The sequence below is a fragment of the Macaca fascicularis genome, chromosome 3 (genome assembly GCF_037993035.2).
Source record: "Macaca fascicularis isolate 582-1 chromosome 3, T2T-MFA8v1.1".
NCBI classification, from domain to species: domain Eukaryota; kingdom Metazoa; phylum Chordata; class Mammalia; order Primates; family Cercopithecidae; genus Macaca; species Macaca fascicularis.
Window position 1 is genome coordinate 181,457,351 of NC_088377.1, and position 19,839 is coordinate 181,477,189.

General features: G+C 45.4%; 1 protein-coding gene and 1 long non-coding RNA gene across 7 annotated transcripts in view; one reads left to right on the forward strand and one right to left on the reverse strand.

Moving 5' to 3' along the window:
- Positions 1–2,397, reverse strand: part of HIPK2 (homeodomain interacting protein kinase 2) — a 220,471-nt gene extending 218,074 nt beyond the window's left edge. For all 6 annotated transcript variants that reach the window (XM_045388257.2, XM_045388254.2, XM_074036126.1 and 3 more), the window contains exon 1: positions 2,012–2,397. In XM_045388257.2, coding sequence (XP_045244192.2) covers positions 2,012–2,030 — 19 coding nt within the window. In that variant the 5' untranslated portion in view covers positions 2,031–2,397. The remainder of the gene's footprint in view (positions 1–2,011) is intronic.
- Positions 1,466–14,308, forward strand: LOC135970259 (uncharacterized). The gene is made up of 6 exons (XR_010585883.2): positions 1,466–1,649; positions 5,171–5,255; positions 6,677–7,025; positions 7,127–7,184; positions 12,034–12,122; positions 13,985–14,308. It is a non-coding gene; the product is annotated as an uncharacterized lncRNA (long non-coding RNA).
- The last annotated feature ends 5,531 nt before the right edge of the window (positions 14,309–19,839 follow it).

Here is a 19,839-nt window from a genome sequence, read left to right on the forward strand (position 1 = left end):
GGCCACCACGGAGGTCACCTGAGAAAGGGAAGGAAGGCTGGCAAATAAAAACAGTTCATGAGACTTTTGAGATCCATGATTATTCTTAAACCGTAACACCCTACACACCTGCAATTCTTTATCTGGCGTAAGGAACTGGAAGAACAATGTAGCAGGAATGGGGAGAGCCAAGTCTCAGCCTCGGGGGCATGGCCTACATTCCACATGGATTTAGAATGAAAGGAGCAGGAGGAGAACAGTGCAGTTCCCAAGATGGCTTTCCACAAAGTTGACAAAATACACCCCAACTCACATACCCGGTCCCTAGTAACAGGGAAACCAGCCGTTTACTATAGTTCTGAATTCAATGCCAAGTTCCTTCTCGCAACTCACCAGGAGTGTCCAGCAGAGGGAGTCTCAAGGAGGTACTTAATAAAGAGAAAATTGTTTCATTTTAACACTCTAGACAGTGGGAGCATTGACTGTAGCCCCCTCCTGTAGACGCAGATGAACAATGAACGCCCGACATGGGTTCTCCCGCATGTTCACATGTCCACCGGCATGTTCTATTCTGCGTGGTGGAGTGATCAGAAATTTCGTTTTGTTTTGTCGAATGGTTAAATGGACCTTGTGTTCTTCAGAATCAAAGAGGAAAGCCCCTGGAATAACATCTCTCTGTTGCCTTCTAAACAGCCCCTTTGTTTCTAAGAGAGTCTGAAAAAAAATATTTACAGTCCATAGGTTATTTACAGCCTCGTTATCCAGGGCCTGACTGGTAACTTTATTCCGGCCAGAAACCTAATTCATTTGGAGCCCTGAATCTAATAACAGATTTTCTTTTCAGATAAGTTTTTTTTTTTTTTTTTTTAAATCAGCCTCTTATAACAGAGATAAAACTATTAACGCCTTCCCTGTCTCACTGGCCACAACTGTTCTCCGGATTTACAGGCGGATTACATTCCCCCCTCGTGCCCTCCTCTGTGCCACACAAACCCTGTCCCCTCTCATTTGCGATTTCATCCACAGAATATCTGAACAAAACCGAAAGAAAGCCAGGGGGACCCACACTAAAAGTATGTGAAGGCTGCGAATTCAATGATTTCATGAGACAAACATTTACACGATGAAACGACTGAAAAATCAGACACACTTGGGTTTAAAATTTCTCCTACTACAAGCACACAAAAACACATCGAAGTGTAAAAACTTAGTTGATTCTGGGTTGCTTTCTGGCTGGAAGCTGACAGAACGGACTGAAGAGAAACGAAAGACAGTGTGCGAGGCAGACCTACTGCTTTTCTGCCTTGCATTCTTTTCTTTCTTGCTAAAGGCAAATGGGGAAAAATACCCCGACGCCAGGTGAAGGTGCACAACACAGGTCGACCCAGACCGAGCCAGGAAAACGTATCCGCCGCTCCCCCGGCTGGAAAACCCAAAGTCCACGTCCCCTTCCACACGCTAATGCGGGGAGATTTTCGCCTATTTCATTGTTCTGCCTGGCTCTGACACGGACTTTTCATCTCTCTCCCCACCTAGCCCCGTGCATTCCGATTCCACAGCCCCCCCAAAATCGGAGGCTCGCGGAGAATAAAGGAGCGTGGGGTGGGCGCGGAGAGAAATGGGAAGGGGCGCGGGGCGGAGAGCGAAGTGGAAAGGAGGTGCTCCGAAAGGTAATGTGGGGGGGCGGTGGAAGCTGAGCCGCATCACCTTCATTTATCGCAAATAAATAAAAAGCACAGTCACCGGTCCGCCTTCCCCGGCGCCCCTGCCCTCCGCGGGCAGCCGCCCACCCTCGCACACGCCCCCTCCCCTCCTGCGCCCCCGGTCCCTCTCCCCGCCCTGGAAGCAGGACCCTGCCGGCGCCGGGTCCCGGTCATCTTCCGGGCGAGGGAGGGGGTCGCGGCCCCCTCGGCCCCGGGTGGGGGCTGGGGCGGGCGCCGGGGGCTGCGGGCGCGGGGCCGCGGGCAGAACAAAGCTGCGGGGGCCGCGGCGGGCGGCGGGCGCGGGGTCGGCGGGGCTGGGCGCCCCTTACCTTCGTACACGGGGGCCATCGGGGCCGGGGTGTCCGCGGTTCATGGCAACGGGGACGGGAAAGCGGCGCGCGAGCTCGGCCCCCCCAGCCTCAGTCGGAATCTGCCATCTTGAGCCTGTGTCTCCGCTCTCGGCGCAGCCGAGGCCGCCCGCGCCCGCATCACCGCCTCCCGTGGCCGGCGCCGGGGGAGGGGGCCGGGCGCGCCGCCGCCGCCGCCGCCGCTGCCGCCCGGGCCCGGCGCGGGGGGCTCGGGGCTCGGGGCTCGGGGCGGCCGGGCGGGCGGAGCGGCCGAGGCCGAGGCGCCGAGCGGCCGCGGCCCCCGAGCGGGTCCGCGGAGGGGCGGGAGCCGGGGGCAGCGCGCGGCCAGGGCCGGCGGGGCTCAGCTCAGCATGGCTGGGCGCGGGGGCTCCGCAAAAGTTGCTGGCGGAGGGGGGCGGCGGGCGGGGGCGGGGCGCGGGGCCGGGAGAGCCACAGGGAGTCCGCGCGCAATCGAGCGCCGATGGCACGGATGCGAGGCGGGGAAGGCCGAGCCGAAGGGCAGAGCCGCGCCGGCGGCCCGAGGGGACCGCGCCGGGAGGGGCTGCCGCGCAGCGCGGGGGGACTGGGCGCGGGGCGGGCCCGGGGTAGCGGGTGAGAGGGCCGGCCTGGACCCGGCGGGCGCAGGGCTCCGAGCCCAGCGCAGCCGAGCCGGTCCGCAGAGGGGCCCCCAGAACTTTGTGTGTGTGTGTGCGTGTGTGCACGCGCGTGTGTGTGTGCCCAGGTGCGAGGGTGCGCGCGTGTGCTGGCGGGGAGGGAACCGACCCGAAAGAGAGCCCCAGGCTGGCAAAGTGGCTCGCCCATCTCACAGCCGGTTGGCGCTCGCGGAGTTAGGAGTGGAATGAATGAATGAAGGAGTGGGCGCGCGCCGTGCTCCCGGGGAGGGCGGGTGAGTGGAGGAGCTTCGGAAAGCTACGCGAGGTCAGAGGCACCGAAGCCCTACCGTGCACGCCGCGGAAATGCAGCCCCCGGGGTGGTCGCTGGGTTCCTGCCGGAGTCTGGCTTCGACGTCACCCTGATCTTCGCCTCCTCGCGTCTACACTGTCCCGAGGGTCCCCCCTCCATCACTGAATGGGCGCTCACAGCTGTCTGGGTCCTCGCTTTTCACAGCGCTCTCTCCTATCAGGGCTTTCGCTAAACACTCTCCAAACTCTCCCCAGCCCGGAGCCTCTTCAGGTTTGCTTCTCCAGCTGCCTCCCGGATGCTTGGATAGGATGCCCTACCATCCCCTCCAACTTAGGAAGACTTGTTGAGTCTCCTCTTAGGCACAGTTTTTAAAACTGTGGGTCGTGATACAGTAATAGATCATAAAATAAATGCAGCAGAAGGCAACCGGCTTTCAAAAAGAATGAAATGGAATCCAATAGAAAATATTAGAGTCCATTGCCCTTAGTAAGGGCAACTATTGTTTCATAAACCTTTTGTTTCGATTATAGGTACTGGACAAGTGTACTAGACCATGATGTCAATTTTATTTCCGACTGTAAATCGTGGATTTAGAAAAGTTGAAAAGCTGTCTTTTTAAGGTGTAAAATAATGATCTCTAACACTGTATGACATTCTTAAAAACAACCCCGTGATTTTCTCACTACTTCTTATCCTTTCCGGTCTCCATCTTCCATTCCCATCCTCTATTCCCCGCCCCTCCCCCCAAAAAAGGCAAGCTCTTTCACATTTTGTTAGTGGCACATCACGACCCCTTTCTCTCTGTGATCTTGGACTCTGCCGTCTTCCTTGCCCCCATAATCAATGCTACACTTCCTACCCCTTCTCTTAACTTAATGCCATTCACATTTGCAGAATCCTAGACCACTGTTGCTAAAAGGGACCTCAGAGGTCATCTGGGCCAGCCCTGCCCTTTTAGAATTGAAGAAATGGAGTCCAGAGAAGTAAAATCTGTTGCCCAATGTCACACAGTATTGAAGCTTAGGAACAGGTCTCGTGGCTCCCACTCTAGTGTTCTTTGCTCCACACCTGTCATTTATCTCTTTCCCTTCTATCCTCCCTGCAATCTTTGACTTTAGTCTTGGCCCAGGTCATCCTAAATACTGCCACCTTCATAATATGTGGTTCTGGCCATGCCATGCTCCTGGCTAACATCCTCTAAGGACTCAAGCTCTGCAGGTGGGGCTGTTTTCTAGCGCCTTGGCTTTTCATCAAGGCAGGTGAGTCCTGACTTAGCTTTCTAAGGACATGAGTTCAGCAAGTCACTACTTCTCTAGCCAGACTGGTTTACTTGTAGCCCACTGCCAGCCTCACCCATCTCTGTCATTGTGCCTTTGCCCAAGCTGTCACTTTCCCACCCACTTTCCCAGAGGGGTGCCTTCTCCATCTTCTCTCTTTAACCAGATTCTACCTGTGCCTGGATCACCTCCTCCACAAAACAGCCCAAGATAGCATGGGAGTAAGTCAGACCTAGGTTCAAATCCTAGCTCTTCCACTTAACTATGTGATCTTGGTCAAATTGCTTAACCTCTCTGAGCCTCAGTGTCTGTATATTGATTATGAGAAGGAGAACAATAGTAATGTTCTCCTTTTGCATCTATAAATCTCTATCATAGCCTTCACCACACAGGTATGTAACTCCCTATTACATACATACCCTACATACATGTCTCTCTGCTCCTTTCTAGTGCTGGCCATTAGAACTTGCTGCCATAATGGCAGTGTAGCCACTTATGTCTGTGGAGCCCATGAAATGTGGCTAGTATGACTGAGGAACTGAATTTTTAATTTTAATAATGATGGATAGTTAGTGGCTACCATTTTGGACAAGGCATCTCTGGACTGTAAGCTCAGTAAGGACAGAAACCATGTTTTTCTTGCTTTGTAGTGTATGTCCAGTAACTGTGCATTGCCTAATGCATGGTGAGTACTGCACACATATTTGTTGAATGGATGATAACTGCAATTTGTTGCATGCCCCGTTGTGTCCAGCACAACACTAAGAACTTGATAAAAGGTATTTCATATTGTCCTCTTCACAGCCCCTGAGGCTGGGTTAGATTACAGAGAGAGTTTTGTATAGAGGGCAGACATATAGTAGGGATTCAATAAAAGTTATTATTATTCTAACTCCTCCCTGTGACCAGCCCCGCTGACTTTTGTCTCATCTTTCCTTAGGCTTACAGAACATTTCCTGCCTGTTGCTCACGCTCTGTTGTCCACAGCATACCCCTACCCTAGATGGCTGACTCTTGTCTTCTGTGTAGGTACCCTGTGTTCATAACTGGATTGGCAGCGTCTTGGAGCAAGGTCCCTGCTTTACAGGACTGCCCCTGAACTCAGCACTGACCAGTGTTCATGCCCTCTAAGTCCATCCCAGCTGCTGTCTAGCAGTGAGTGATTCTAGGCAATCTTAAAATGAGTATCACTTGTGTCAACTGAAAACATTTTACAGGTAGTCTCCTTCCCATAAAAAGGGAACCATCTTGGGCAAGGAAATAGAGTCCCATGAAAGGGGAACAAGATGGAGCCAAAAGGATAGAGGCCTACCTTCTTTTCAGGCCGCCATGACTGAAGCTGTATCCATGAGACGCAAAACATGCATTCAATTGAGCTAGCGTAGTTGGTATGATATAATGGAAAAATATTCTTGAAATGAGCTTAGATTTTCTTTCATGAATTGGCAGACTGAGTATACTAATTGTCTCCTTTCCCTCTGGGGACTGCAATCAAGTGGCAGCAAGGTATAAATCTAACAGTGAAATGTCACCGAAGGAGAGCATGGGAGCTGGGAGGAGAGAGGATCTGCGACAAAGCCTGGAGGGTACCAGTATTTGAGGCATGGGAAGAGGAAAAAGAGCTCCCCATGGACGAGAGGGCAGAGAAGTTGGAGGACAGCTGGGACAGGGGGATTCCTCAACATCCCAGCGAGGCCAACAGGGCTGCGTGATACTGAGAGGCCCACATCAGATAAAAGCAGAAAGGCAACTGGGTGCTGTGGCTCACGCCTGTAATCCCAGCACTTTGGGAGCCCGAGGCAGGCAGATCACCTGAGGTTAAGAGTTTGAGACCAACCTGGCCAACATGATGAAACTCCGTTTCTACTGAAAACACAAAAAATTGTCTGGACGTGGTGGCAGGTGCCTGTAATCCCAGCTACTTGGGAGGCTGAGATAGGAGAATCACTTGAACCCAGGAGGCAGAGGTTGCAGTGAGCCAAGATAGTACCATTGCACTCTAGCCTGGGCAACAAGAGCTAAATTCCACCTCAAAAAAAAAAAAAAAAAAAAAAAAAAAAAAAAAAAGCGGGGGTGGGGGGTGCAGAAAGGCATCCATTGGATTTAGCAAGAAGAATTGCATTAGTGACTTTGGTGAACTAGTTTGGAGGGAAATACAGGTTTCTTAAATTCCACCTGAATATGTGTCCTGTTTTATGGGTGGAGATAGTAGAAGGATGGGGAGGGCTAGGGAGGTACCAGAAAAGAGAACCAGAGAGTACTCCAAGCAGAGAGGGCATTGCCAGTCATGGGCCTGAGACAATGAGAGGGTTCTGGGAGCTGTCCCATTTGGCTACAGATAGTGTGCATTGTATTTTATTTATTTAATAAACACATTAGCAGTCAGTGTTCTAAGGAGTTTAATCAATCATTTAAAAAAATCACTTTTTTTTTTTTTTTTTTACAGTACATGGAACTCTACGTTGCCAAAATACCGTTTAACTTCAGGGTGCATTGAAGAACAATAATAAAGGCGAGAAAATTGGAAAGGATTTAGTAACCATCTATACCGTTACCTCTTCTTAATTTGCCTTTCTACAAAATGGTGCAAATCATATCTTTCTTGGGAGTTGGTAGAGTGAACATGGGGGAGCTTTGACCTCCTTTCAAGTTCATTTTACTTACAGGACATGGAACGAAGGGTCTTTTTTTTTTTTTTTTTTTCATGTATGCCTATAGTTGTGAAGCTGCACAACAAAACAATATCTTCAAGGCCACAGGATAGAGATAACCCTTGTTTTGGTGTATGCATTTGGGTGTGTATGTCTCTATTACTCTCAGGGTATTCTTAGCATGATGTCTGTGTGGCTCGTATCTTATTCTCACTTGGTGTATGTTGCTTTTATTTTCCTGACAGCTCCTTATTTTCCATGTCCGAGCCTGTGGTTTATCTCTCAAGGATGTGCCTGGGGGAGGTAGGTCACTATCTCAAGTTCTGTCTTTTGATATCACACCTCTCTTTTGGTCTCTTACTCTATCTCTATTTTCTTCTCTTTCTGACTGTGTGTCTAATTTTCTTTTTCTTTGTATCTTTCTATCTTTTCCACACATTCTTTGTTTCTTCTTCCTCTCTTTTTCTTTTAATTCTGTTTCTTAACAAGTCATAGTAGAGACCTATTTTTGTTTGGATTATTCTTAAGAAATTATCTTGTCTTTCTGCTTTAAGCCTTTGATCGGTTTCAATGATACAATATGTAACACAGTAGTATTTAATAACAAAACTCTTTAACTGAAAGCTTCAGTGACAAGACATTACACTCACAGAGAATTTAAAAGAGTAGACATTGCATTCAAATGAGGAACAATAGAGCTGTGGCTTTAAGGGCAAAGGGGAGAGCGAAGCTTGGCAGAGTGAAGGGAATCTGATTGTGGAAACGGCAGTCTTGGAGAAATTACACTGGCAAAATCAGGGGAATAGGGAAACATCATTCATTTTCTGCTTCTGCTCCTCGAAGGAAAATGATCAGACACCTGAACAGGGGTGCAGGTTTTCCTGCTGTTTTCCTGATGCTGTAAGAGCATTCAGCAGAAAGGAATTATGGCAAAAAAAAAAAAAAAAGTGCAATCAGCCCATGAATGAAAAGAAGCTGTAATGTAGATGCACAGAAGGTAGGGCGATTTTGTTGGAGGTTGCGGGAATGGCAGATTAGGATGGATTTGCACATGAGAAGCAGTTCAGAGAAGCAACCCAACCCTGCAGATAAATTTCTCTGATGATGGGAGGAAGGTAATAGCTTGGTTTCCCTGACCTGCAGTGCAGGCTGAACTTGGACAGACTAGGTAGAAATGGTGCAGAAAGCAGCTTGGGGGTGGAGGTAGAAGTAAAGGTAGACCAAGGAGAGCTCTTTTAAAAGCCTACAGGTCCTGTTAAGCCAAGTTAAGCCTACCTCAGTCATGAATCAGTGGACATGTGCATTTCTGTGCAGTGTGAAGTTTCAGTTGTAAGGTTTCCTCCCACTGACATGAAAGAGCTTGCTCCTATGTGGCAACCCCTGGAGGGGCTTGACCGTCCTGGCAGAGGGCAGTTAGGACTCACTCTTTGCTCTGAGGTTGCCAGTGGCTTCTTGGATGCCAAATCGAGTGCCGTTTCTCAGTTCCTCCTCTGCTTGATCTCTAAGCAAACATGAGTTAGACGCTGTTAATCACCTCACTCTTCTTGGCTCAGTCCCTTCCCTTTCACATCCTTCACATGTTTGTTTAGTTTTTGTTTTGTTTTTCAATATTCCTAGTCCTTCCTCCCTTCACATGCTTGTTTAGGTTTTTGGATTTTTTCCCCAATATTTCTGGCCTCCCTTCCCTTGTCTTTCCTTCCCTTCTCCCTTCCTTCCCTCCTTCCTTCCGCCTTTCTTTCTTTCTTTCTTTCTTTCTTTCTTTCTTTCTTTCTTTCTTTCTTTCTTTCTTTCTTTCTTTCTTTCTCTCTCTCTCTCTCTTCCCAAGGAAAGTCAATTCACCAAATGTTCAGCTACAGCTTACTATGTGCTAGATTCTATAGCAGGAGCTGGGAGTATAAAAGGGAATAAGCCATAGCCCTGGCTTTCAAGGAGCTCAAGTTCAAAGAAAAACCACCAAGCAAGGAGCATAATACAATGTAATGAGTGCAGCAGTAAAAAGGATGCACATGGTCAAAAGATAGTATAGATGGACAAATGGCAAGGAGTGTGTTTGGGGCAGGGGAGGTGGCACGTCTGTGTACGGCACTGTGAGTTCTAGCAGGGGACAGCATATAGGATAGGTATGAGTGTCCAGGATCTGTAAGAAATTATAATATTACTAAACATGAAAAGCAAGGCCGAGACAGTGGTTGAGAATGACGCTGGAGATTGTATGTCAAGCTGAAGAACTTGTACTGTATTCTGAATGCACCAGGTGTGGGGAAAAATGAATTCAATTTTGAACATGTTGAGTCTAAAGTACCGATGAGATATTCAGATAGGGATACTCAGTTGCCAGGTGGGTGTACAGGACTGGAGCTCAGCCAAGGGTTTTTAATGGGAGATAGAGATTGTTTTGAGTCATCAGTAAGTATATAATGGGTGGCTCATCCACAGAAGGAGGTGAGATCACACAGGGAGAGGTTACATGGCAGCACTTCTCGAAGTGTGGTCCTTGGGCTGCCTGCATCGAAGGGGCCTTCTAAGGACACAGACTCCTCAGGCAGAACCCCAAACCCACTGACTCAGGAATCTCTGGGGATGGCACCCAGCAATCTGTATTTTGAATTTACTCCCTAGGGGATACATTTACACAAAGCAGTTCCATAACTGCTGGTGTGGAGGGAGAGGCTAAGGGGCTAAAGGAGGGAACTAAGAAGAGAGAGACCTGATCATTTAGGGGCCATGTCCTTCTCCCTTCACCCTCTTTCTTGATGGACTGAATCTAAGCTCTCTTCTGTTCCCTTCTGCTTGTTCTCTTGGCAAGCTCATCTCTAGATCTCTGAGGCTGGTATTTGAATTGACATAGCCTCCTTAGCTCTTGTCCCACATTTCCACCTGCTTTCTGGACACCTCTACCAAATGGAACTCATCTCCTCCCAAACCTGCTTCTGGTAAACAATAACCACCTCCTAGTCCTTCAGCTCCAGCCACTGCAGGTCAACTGCCAGGACCCATTGTGTTGTTGTTGTTGTTGTTGTTGTTGTTGTGAGAGCTTTTCACATTCTTCCACTCCTCTTCATTTCTTTTTTTTTTTTTTTTTTTTTTGAGACGGAGTCTCACTCTGTTGCCCAGGCCAGAGTGCAGTGGCCGGATCTCAGCTCACTGCAAGCTCTGCCTCCCGGGTTTATGCCATTCTCCTGCCTCAGCCTCCCGAGTAGCTGGGACTACAGGCGCCCATCACCTCGCCTGGCTAGTTTTTTTTTTTTTTGTATTTTTTAGTAGAGACGGGGTTTCACCGGGTTAGCCAGGATGGTCTCGATCTCCTGACCTTGTGATCTGCCCGTCTCGGCCTCCCAAAGTGCTGGGATTATAGGCCACTCCTCTTCATTTCTACTGCCAGTACCCGATTCAGCCTATCCGCACCTCCTCCTTGGGCTGCTGTGCTATTTTTTTTAACAGGTGTTTCTGACTCCAGTCTGTCCCTCTTCTTTAATTCACATAACTCATTGTTGACAACAGTGTCTTCCTGCGCACTGCATACCATTGCTCAGAGATGTTCAGAGTCACCATATTACCTGCACAATAACCTTCATAACCTTCATCACCTAAATCCCATCGTAATCTGCCCCAAATTCCCTTCCCAATCTCATTTCCCACTCTTGCCTCTCATGCACCCTAAACAATAGCTGCACATATTTGTCTTTGTACACGCCAGCCTCTCTGCCCAGAGTGTCCTGAGCGCCACGTCTTCCCCATCCTTTAAGACCTAGTTCACATGCTATTTCCTTCATGAAGCCCTTCCTATTCCCCAACCCACATCCCCAGAGGTAATGTCTCCTTTATTCTCCCCAAAGCATATTTTAGGTCTGTTTGTGCTGCATTCATTTTTTCCTGTCAGTATTACAGGTTTTTGTTTTGTTTTTTAAATGTCTCACCTTTCCCTCTATGGGAGCAGTGAAAGAGGGACTGACCATCAGGAAAATTAGGTCCATCACTTTTAACTGGGTGATGATAGGGAAATGATTTCATTTCTCTGCACCTCAGTTTTCTCATCTATACAGTGGGATAATAATGTCTGCCTCTTCAGTAGAAATTATTCATGTGAAGGGAGGGGAAGATAAACTATACAAGGCAACAAAACACCATAGTGTCAGATATGAAGGAGATAATAAATGTGTACTGAATCCACGAGAAAGGGTATACTTCTAGACAGCTTTGAACAGTTCTGGGAATATAATAATTAAGTGATAGAATGCAAGGAAGAATTTAGTTTTGGGATTACCTGTTATTATTTTAGTGAAAAGTTTCACAGATAGACCTTTTACTTCAAATAACTTCAAAGCTTAATTTTATTTTTTAAGCCTAGGGTTCTTTTTTCTTTTCTCTTCTTTTTTTCCATATAATCCAGAAGCGTTTTTTCACTCGATGTGGAAGACACATGTGGTTGTCTGCTCCCTAGCTCTGGTGCCTTCTTCCTCAGTTGTAGAACTCTGATTTTATTTAGGCAGTAATGTACCTGCCCAAGAAAGTAAATTATGATTGGTCTAAGTCAGTCGCAGCAAATCAGTCATGTTTCCAGTGGTGGTCATGTGGCCCGGTGAGATAAAAGGTAAAACTTGGAGACTTCTGAGAAAGTGTCTCCTTTCTCATAAAGGTGTGTTCCATGGGAAGAGGTGGTCCATTTCCTTTCCCTCTTCTTCAGCCATAACATAGTAGGATGGGATGCTTTGGGTGGGATCAATTAGTGACATCTTGCAGGTGAGGAAGTAAACTGGCCTTGGAACCACTGACCTCCAGACTTATTGAGAGGAGAGCTGTCTTTACGAAGACACCTTTAGCAAGGATCCCATTACCTACAGCTAACAACATCTTAGTCATTTTAAGGAAGAATTTAGTTTTGTGATTTCCTTATAGTGTTTTATCACAGTCTGTGTATAGATCTTTTAAAAATAATTCACCAACCTCAAAGTGTAAGTTAAAAAAAAAACAACAAAGAATCTTTTGTCAGAATTCTGAGGATTTTCTTATGTATGTATGAGATGAATTTGAATTTTTAAAGAATTTCTTTTGGAATATGCCAATATCTTCAGCTCGCATTCCACTTGCCCTAGGTGGTACACTTCATCAACTGTCAGAAGCTGCTGATTTGCTTTGCTTATCTTTTCTTTAGGAGACATATACTGCCTGGACCGCCTGGCTGATTTGAGCTAGTTTGTCTGGTTGAGTTGGATGTTTAAATAGAAGGCACAACAACAACAGGTAAGATTTTTAAAAATATCCTTGAATTTCTTTGTGCTCTATTGACATTATTACATTCATTACAAACTTCTGAATGTTAAGTCCTGTGTTAAATAGCCAGAGAGGGGAAGGTGGTGGGCAGTTGGGAGAGTGGTGACTAACAAGATGGCACCACCGGGTTCCTGAGTCTGATGGTTGTGCAAAGCCAGGGCAATGACTGGGATGGCCAAGGAGAGCAAGCAGTAGAAACTTGGGTCCAAAGGGCATTAGGCATGAAACCTAACCTGACCACCCTATTTAATATTGCAACTTGCCCCTCCACCCACACTGTCCTCTACTGCACCCCATTTTTCCTTACCTGGTGTTCTCAACCTTTTGTCTTTTTCGCGTGGATTCCTTCTGCAGTCTGGTGAAGCCTGGGATTACCCTCTCAGAATAATGTTTTTAAATGCATTGAATAAAAACACATAAGACTACAAAAGAAGCTAATTATATTGAGATACAGTTACTAAATGTATATTTCTTTATTGATACAATTTTGAGAAACAGTTATTAAATGTATGTTTCTTTACTGATACATTGCATATCAAGATTTAACCACAGATCCAGTAGCTACAAAGTAGTGATGAATGTAAACAACAGTTCAAGAAATCTGCAACAATTGTTGATCTGATACAAAATATCTGTGATTTCAATTGGTAACAAAGTTATAGGTATTGCTGTGGCTTCTGAGGTTGGTTGCCTACAGTCAGGTTTGAAGGTTTAAGATTAATGAAAACAAATGTGTCATTTTTCCTTCTATCCAAGTTCACAGATCCCTTGAATTCTATCCATGAACCCACTATGAGTCTGGAACTCTAGAATAAGAATCCCTGCCCTTATCTTATTCTGCTATATTTGCATAGCATTTATTGTCTTCTAACATCATTTATTATTTACTTATTTTTAAAGTTCATTTTATGTGGTCTGATTCATTTTATATGGTCTGATTCTTTCTATTAGAAAGTAAGTTTCACAAAGTCATTGTCTGTTTTGTTCACTGATACTGTTTTGTTCACTGATACTGTGTCTAGAACAGTGCCTGGCACTTACTTGAGGTTCAATAAATACTTGTTACATGAGTAAGGCCAGAATGCACCAGCATCTGAGTCCAGACAGAGGAGCCAGACCCATGGTCCTTCTGAATGTGGGGCACCATGCAACTGCACCCGTCAGACCACCCACCAACCAATTATCTTGCACTTTGGAGGGAGCCAGACCGCTATGTGGAGGTGGACTTGGAGACACTGAGTTCTGCCCATGGCACCACTGGGATTGGATATGTGGAGAAGAGGAGGAAAGGCTTAGGGCTGGGAATGAAAAATGGACATGGCACATGGAATGACCGTGCCCTAGGGATGGCCCTGCCCCGGACTGGGGCCAGGTGTTAGACAACAGTTAATACAAAATATGTTTAGACAAATAGATCAGGCCTGGACTGGGGAGGGCCTTTACTGCCCAGCAGAAGTATTTACATCTATTTCCAAAAGCAATGGAGAAGCACTGGATATTTTTGAGCAGGAGTCCAAGTAGGTAAAATGGAAGAATGGCTGGAAATAAGGGCTATAAGATTTTGAGTGTAAGTGCCCACCTTATAAATCATTAGCAAAAGCAGGATATAACCCTTTCTCCAATTCTGTATGGATGACACCCACCAGTCTGGTAAATGGAGGTCCTTAGTGTGATGGGGTGTCATTCTCACCTTGTTTAGCACCCCCACCAGACATACATATTCACTTTTTGCCTTTTTTAAATAATAATTTGAGAAGTTGTAGAAAATGCTTGTACTTTTAATACGTTTAATCTCTCTCTCTCTCTCTTTCTCTCTCCCTCTTTCTCCACAGGGTCTTGCTCTGTTGCTCAGGCTGGAGTGCAGTTGCAGTGGCATAATCACAATTAACTGCAGCCTCAACCTCCCAGGCTCAATCAATCCTCCTGCCTCAGCCCGCCAAGTAGCTGGGACAACAGGCGTGCACCACCATGGCTGGCTATGTTTTAAATTTTTTTTTGTAGAGACATGGTCTCTCTGTGTTGCCCAGGCTAGTCTTGGTCTCCTGGGCTCAAGCAATCCTCCCACCTCAGCCTCCCAAAGTGCTGAGATTACAGGTGTGAACTATCTCACCCGGCTTTTAATCTTTTTATTAGTGAAATAAATATCTGATCCAACAGCTAGGATCTGATGGTCTTTTTAGTATGACCTCAAATCACTGTATCCCGTAAGCATTTTTTTTTTTTTTTTTTTGAGTGGGAGTCTCTGTTGCCCAGGCTGGAGTACAGTGGCACAATCTCAGCTCCCTGCAACTTCTGCCTCCTGGGTTCAAGCAATTCTCCTGCCTCAGCCTCCCGAGTAGCTGGGACCACAGGTGCCTGCCACCACACCCGGCTAATTTTTGTATTTTTACTAGAGATGGGGTTTTGCCATGTTGGCCACGCTGGTCTTGAACTCCTGACCTCAAGTGATCTCCCCACCTTGGCCTCCTAAAGTGCTGAGATTACAGGCGTGAGTCACTGCACCCGGCCTATAAACATATTTTCTTCTAGAGTGTTTTAGGTCTGTACATGGAGTCCTAGGTCAATGCTGTCACCAACTCACACTGACCCCTAACTGTGGAATCTGAGCAACATCATTAGTTAGGCCCATGGACAAAATAACAAAGTCATCTGTTTCCATGTTCCCTTATTTCCTCCTCTCCATACATTATACATACAACAGTTTCCCTTTATCACACATACCTGTGACCACGTGGCAATCATTCTACCCCAAACCGCTGCAACACAATCTGAGGCTTACTAAATATTCACCTCAGTCATAAAGCTGGGGGAGCGTTAGTTTAAAATGCAAGTAGGGACCACGAGGATCTTCTGGGTTTCATGTTGAAACATTCAAGCTGCTCCTCCTACTACAACTATTACTACTAAATGCTTATTATGATTTTTGAAAACTAGAACAATCCAAGTATTGCTAATTTTTTAAAATTCCCATTTCTTTCACTTTCCCAACTGTTGTCTATTCACCCTTTATTCTACCTTTAAAGCAAGAAAAACTGAAATAATTATTTAGAAAGTTTTTTCACTTCTGTCAAAACAACAAAACCTATATCGTTTGAGTGATTAGTCAGGGACAGTTGATGAAAGGACAGTGGTCAAAAAGAAAAATGGTTCCTTAAACTCTTAGAGAAAAGAAATCAAGCTTGCATTGTGATCAAACTAAATGAATGTACATAGTAATAAGCAACAATTTGAAAGGTAGACCATGTTTTTCTTGCCCCTATGAATTCATTCAGATGGATAAGACAGATGGCTTAGGACTCCATATTACATTTGTATGAATTAATAGATATTAGAGGAATGTGTAATAAGTGACTTCATGATTGACTGATACAGGTTTTGGATTTTTATTTTTATTTTTCTGAGACAAAGTCTCACTCTGTCACCCAAGCTGGAGTACAGTGGTGCGATCTTGGTTCACTGCAACCTCTGCCTCCCAGGCTCAAGTCTTCCTGCCAACTCAGCCTCCCAAGTAGCTGGGACTACAGGCACCCACCACCACACCCAGCTAATTTTTGTATGTTTTTGTAGAGATGGGGTTTCACCATGTTACCCATGCTGGTCTCCAACTCCTGAGCCCAAGCCATCCTCCTGCCTTGGCCTCCCAAAGTGCTGGGATTACAGGCATGAACCACTGTGCCTGGGCTTAGGTTTTGGATTTTATATCTGATTATCCACAAAAAAAGAACCCAGAAACACTAATAAAGTGGAAGCTGTTGCCTCAGTTAGGTAACACAAGTTGCGGTGACAGATAAGTGCTAACAGCAGCCTAACACAATGAAAGTTTATTTCTCATTCTGACAACAGTCAGGATAGGGATTTAGCAAGTGGCCTTCCACATAGTAATTCAGGGACCCAGGCTTCCCCCACCTGTGAGTGGGAGCCTTGGAGGCCTTCACTTCCAGCTGGCAGATAGAAGGAGAGAATGGAGGATAACCCCACAGGAGATTTTTAGAGGCCAGTCGTAGGCATGGAGTGCTGGTTCCCTCTGCACTCCATGGACCACAACTCAGTGACATGGCCACATCTAACCACAGGCAGGCTGGGAAATGATCACATATGATGCAGCTGCTAAAAATAATGTCTGAGTTATACCCATTGGCCAAGGGGAAGCGTCTGTGATATATTCGTGAGAGGAGTAAGTTTCAGAGTATGTTGTATTGTGTAATATTTATAAAAAGAAATGTGAAAATCCCTAACTATACTGCATGTCTTTGTATAATCCTAGTGAAAGGTACAGGGGGCTGTATACCCCAGGCCCTGCACATCTATTACCATGGAGTTGGGTATGGAGGCAGTGGCAGAGACATGAAATTATTAACTTTTTCTTTATATATCTTTGGAATTTTTTTTTTCATTTCTTGCAGTGATCTCATACTTACTTTGGAATTAAATTTTTAGGTATAATTTTAAAGTATGGGTGGTAGTCTTTGTGAAATTCAGAAAAAAGAAGTGAAGAAGAATGTGTTTGTGCATCTCCACACTGTAATATTTTTTTCCTGCGGGAAGATATTTTTCCAAGTGGAGCAGAGCTTGTGTGTGTTCCAGGGTATGCTGTATCCCATAGAAAGCACACCTCAAGACTGATTCCATGTTTAGCAAGTTATCTCCACATTAAAACTTTAATTTATCAGTTTTGTGCATATCATGCACATAAGTGCCCTGAACCTGAACATTCCTGTCCTAAAAGGATATACTTCTCATTCTAAATTAATATATTGATGTTCTGATTTGGGAAAGATAAAGCCAGTCTGGGGTTTTGTAGGAATAGATCAGCTCATCAGATCCTGACAACTCTTGAGCAAACTAGTAAAACAGAGTTACCAAAACCACAAAGCTAAGACCTGGACTCCTGGCTTTACAGAGATTCTTCCAATATCCACCCCTTCCAAGGAGAGCCAGCCAACTTCACCCATGGTCGGCTTGGTGGTTTGTTTACTGGCCTGCATTATCACCTACCTACTTGTCTTTATTCTCTCTGCAGCTCCCCGAGGTTTGCCTTTTAAGTCCAATTTTTCTGTAGAACTCCACCCAGCATCTAGATACAGTTTATTGACAATGAAAACAAAACAAACAGATATAGAGCACAGGTGGCTATTCTTGAGGGACTGCATGAGGCACAGTTGGGCAAATAGCCAGTCCTCTTTATCTGCAGGGATGTGGGTAGGGACAGAAATCAGACTCCCTGTTTGTTTTCACTCATAGGAGACTGAGTTTGCTCTTCCCTGGGTCCTAGACTTCCAAGTCAACCCTGCTACAAAGGGTGAATGAGGAAAGAGAGGAGGGTATACTTTTACCCTTTTCCTCCAAAAGAGATATACTGGAAAATGCACTTTTAAAGTCATGAGTATCATTTGAGGCCCAGGTAAGAGAACATGAATAGGAAACAAAGCAAGATGGTAAAGGAAAAGAAGCGCGATAAGAATGCTTGGTGTGAAGAAGGGTCATGTGGCTGTTTGTCTGCAGCCTGCCTGATTCATGGCTAAACAGACAAAATGTTCAGACCAGGTCACCAGTTTTTAGATATGTAATTGAATGGTTATCTACTATGGGAATTGCATAAACTAAAAATATTACAAAACATATCTCTAGAAATCCTGTGTCACTAATACAATTTAAAAAGTATTTATTGGGCCAGGTGCAGTGGGTCACACCTGTAATCCCAGGACTTTGGGGAAGGCTGTGGTGGGCAGAGCACTTGAGGTCAGGAGTTCAAGACCAGCCTGGCCAACGTAGTGAAACCCTGTCTCTACTAAAAGTACAAAAAAATGTAGCTGGACATGGTGGCGCACTCTTGTAGTCCCAGCTACTCAAGAGGCCAAGCCAGGAAAATCACTTGAAGCTGGAAGGTGGAGGTTGCAGTGAGCCAAGATCCACTGCTGCACTCTAGCCTGGATGACAGAGCGAGACTCCATTAAAAAAAAAAAGTATTTATTGAACACCTACTCTGTGCCAAACACCATTTTAATGAGTGGCAAACAACAGTGAACACCTTTGTACTAAAAGGCAAAACAGACACCCAGAAAAAACAAACCAGGGTGTGTAGTTTGTGATACTGGGGCCAAATGAAAGACTCTTGTTATAAATTTGATGGACTTTTAGGGGATGGGAAGATCATAGTCTGCCGAAATAGTCAAAGAAAGCTTACATTTTGAGCCAGGCATTTAGGGATGGATTTGATTTAAAAAAGCAGAGAGGAAAAGGAAACATATTTCATATGAGATGGAATAGCATAATAATGAGAACATTTACAAAGTGCTTTACAGTTTGCAGAGCATTTTCTCATTCATGATTCAGAGTGAAAATAAGCCAAGCTTTTCAGAGCCAAGTGTTGAGACCAATCTGACTTAGTAGAAAGTAATCATTCCTTCTTACCTCTGTCTCCTGTCTTCTCTTTCCTGATCAGAGTTCATGGTTTCATATTGACTTTTTAATCCAAAGTCCTTTTATAGTGGATTTCTTCTACAAAGAAGTGGCAAAGAGAATGAGAAAGCTATATTTCTTAAAGAAAATGCATCTTAATGCTTATGTGGGTATGTATATAATACACGTGTGTGTATGTGTGTCTGCTAACAGTTGGCACAAGACACTTTCTATTTTTTTTTTTCTTTTTTGGTCTGTTTATTTAAGATGGAGTCTCACTCTGTCACCCAGGCTGGAGTGCAGTGGCCCGATCTTGGCTCACTGCAACCTCTGCCTCCTGGGTTTAAGCAATTCTCCTACCTCAGCTCCCGAGTAGCTAGGATTATAAGCATGCACCACCATGCTGGCTAATTTTTGTATTTTCAATAGAGATGGGGTTTCACCATGTTGGCCAGGCTAGTCTCAAGCTCCTGACCTCAAGCGATCCACCCGCCTTGACCTCCCAAAGTTCTGGGATTACAGGCATGAGCCACCGCACCCGGCCGACACTTTCTATATGGGATGAACAAGACATTTTGTGCTTTATGATCCCAGCATAAACATCTCCTGGACTTTGAAGGACTTCCCTTTTCTAGCCAATCTTATGTCTTCTCCCTTTCTTAACTCAAAGTAGATGTGTTCCTCCTGGCTGTTTCACCGCCCCGCCTCCCTTTCACACCTCTCCTGGTGCTGTCTGCTCCTCTGCCCACCTAACTAGGCCCTACTACCACCCTTCTGTTTTCAGACCTAGCCTTACCTCCTTCATGAGCTCTTCTCCAGTTACAAATGCAACTGATGATCATTTGCACCCCTCTTCATCTTTGCAGTAGTTCTTAATTTTGTGGGGGACATATTATATCCCCTTAAGAATGTGATGAATGCCTTGGACCCTGGACACATATATACAAAAAGTATGTGTCTAATCTCAGAGGATCGTGTTCCCCTGAAAACATTGCTTTCCTGGATCACATTTGTTTAGAACTAACCATATACTTCAATGCATTAAAATATACTTTTATATCACTTTGCCTAATACATGTCTTCATAATTAGACTAACCTTGAGGAGAAAACTGTAGTAGAATTTTTTGGTGTCCTCATAGAGCTTGGTTAAACGTAGAGCACATAGCAGTATTTAATGAAAATGAATGAATAAACCAACTAGAGTTCATCTATGCAATGGCACAGCATTCAGTAACAAAAATAAGCTATTGAGCCACAGAAAGACATGGAGGGGTCTTAAATGCGTAC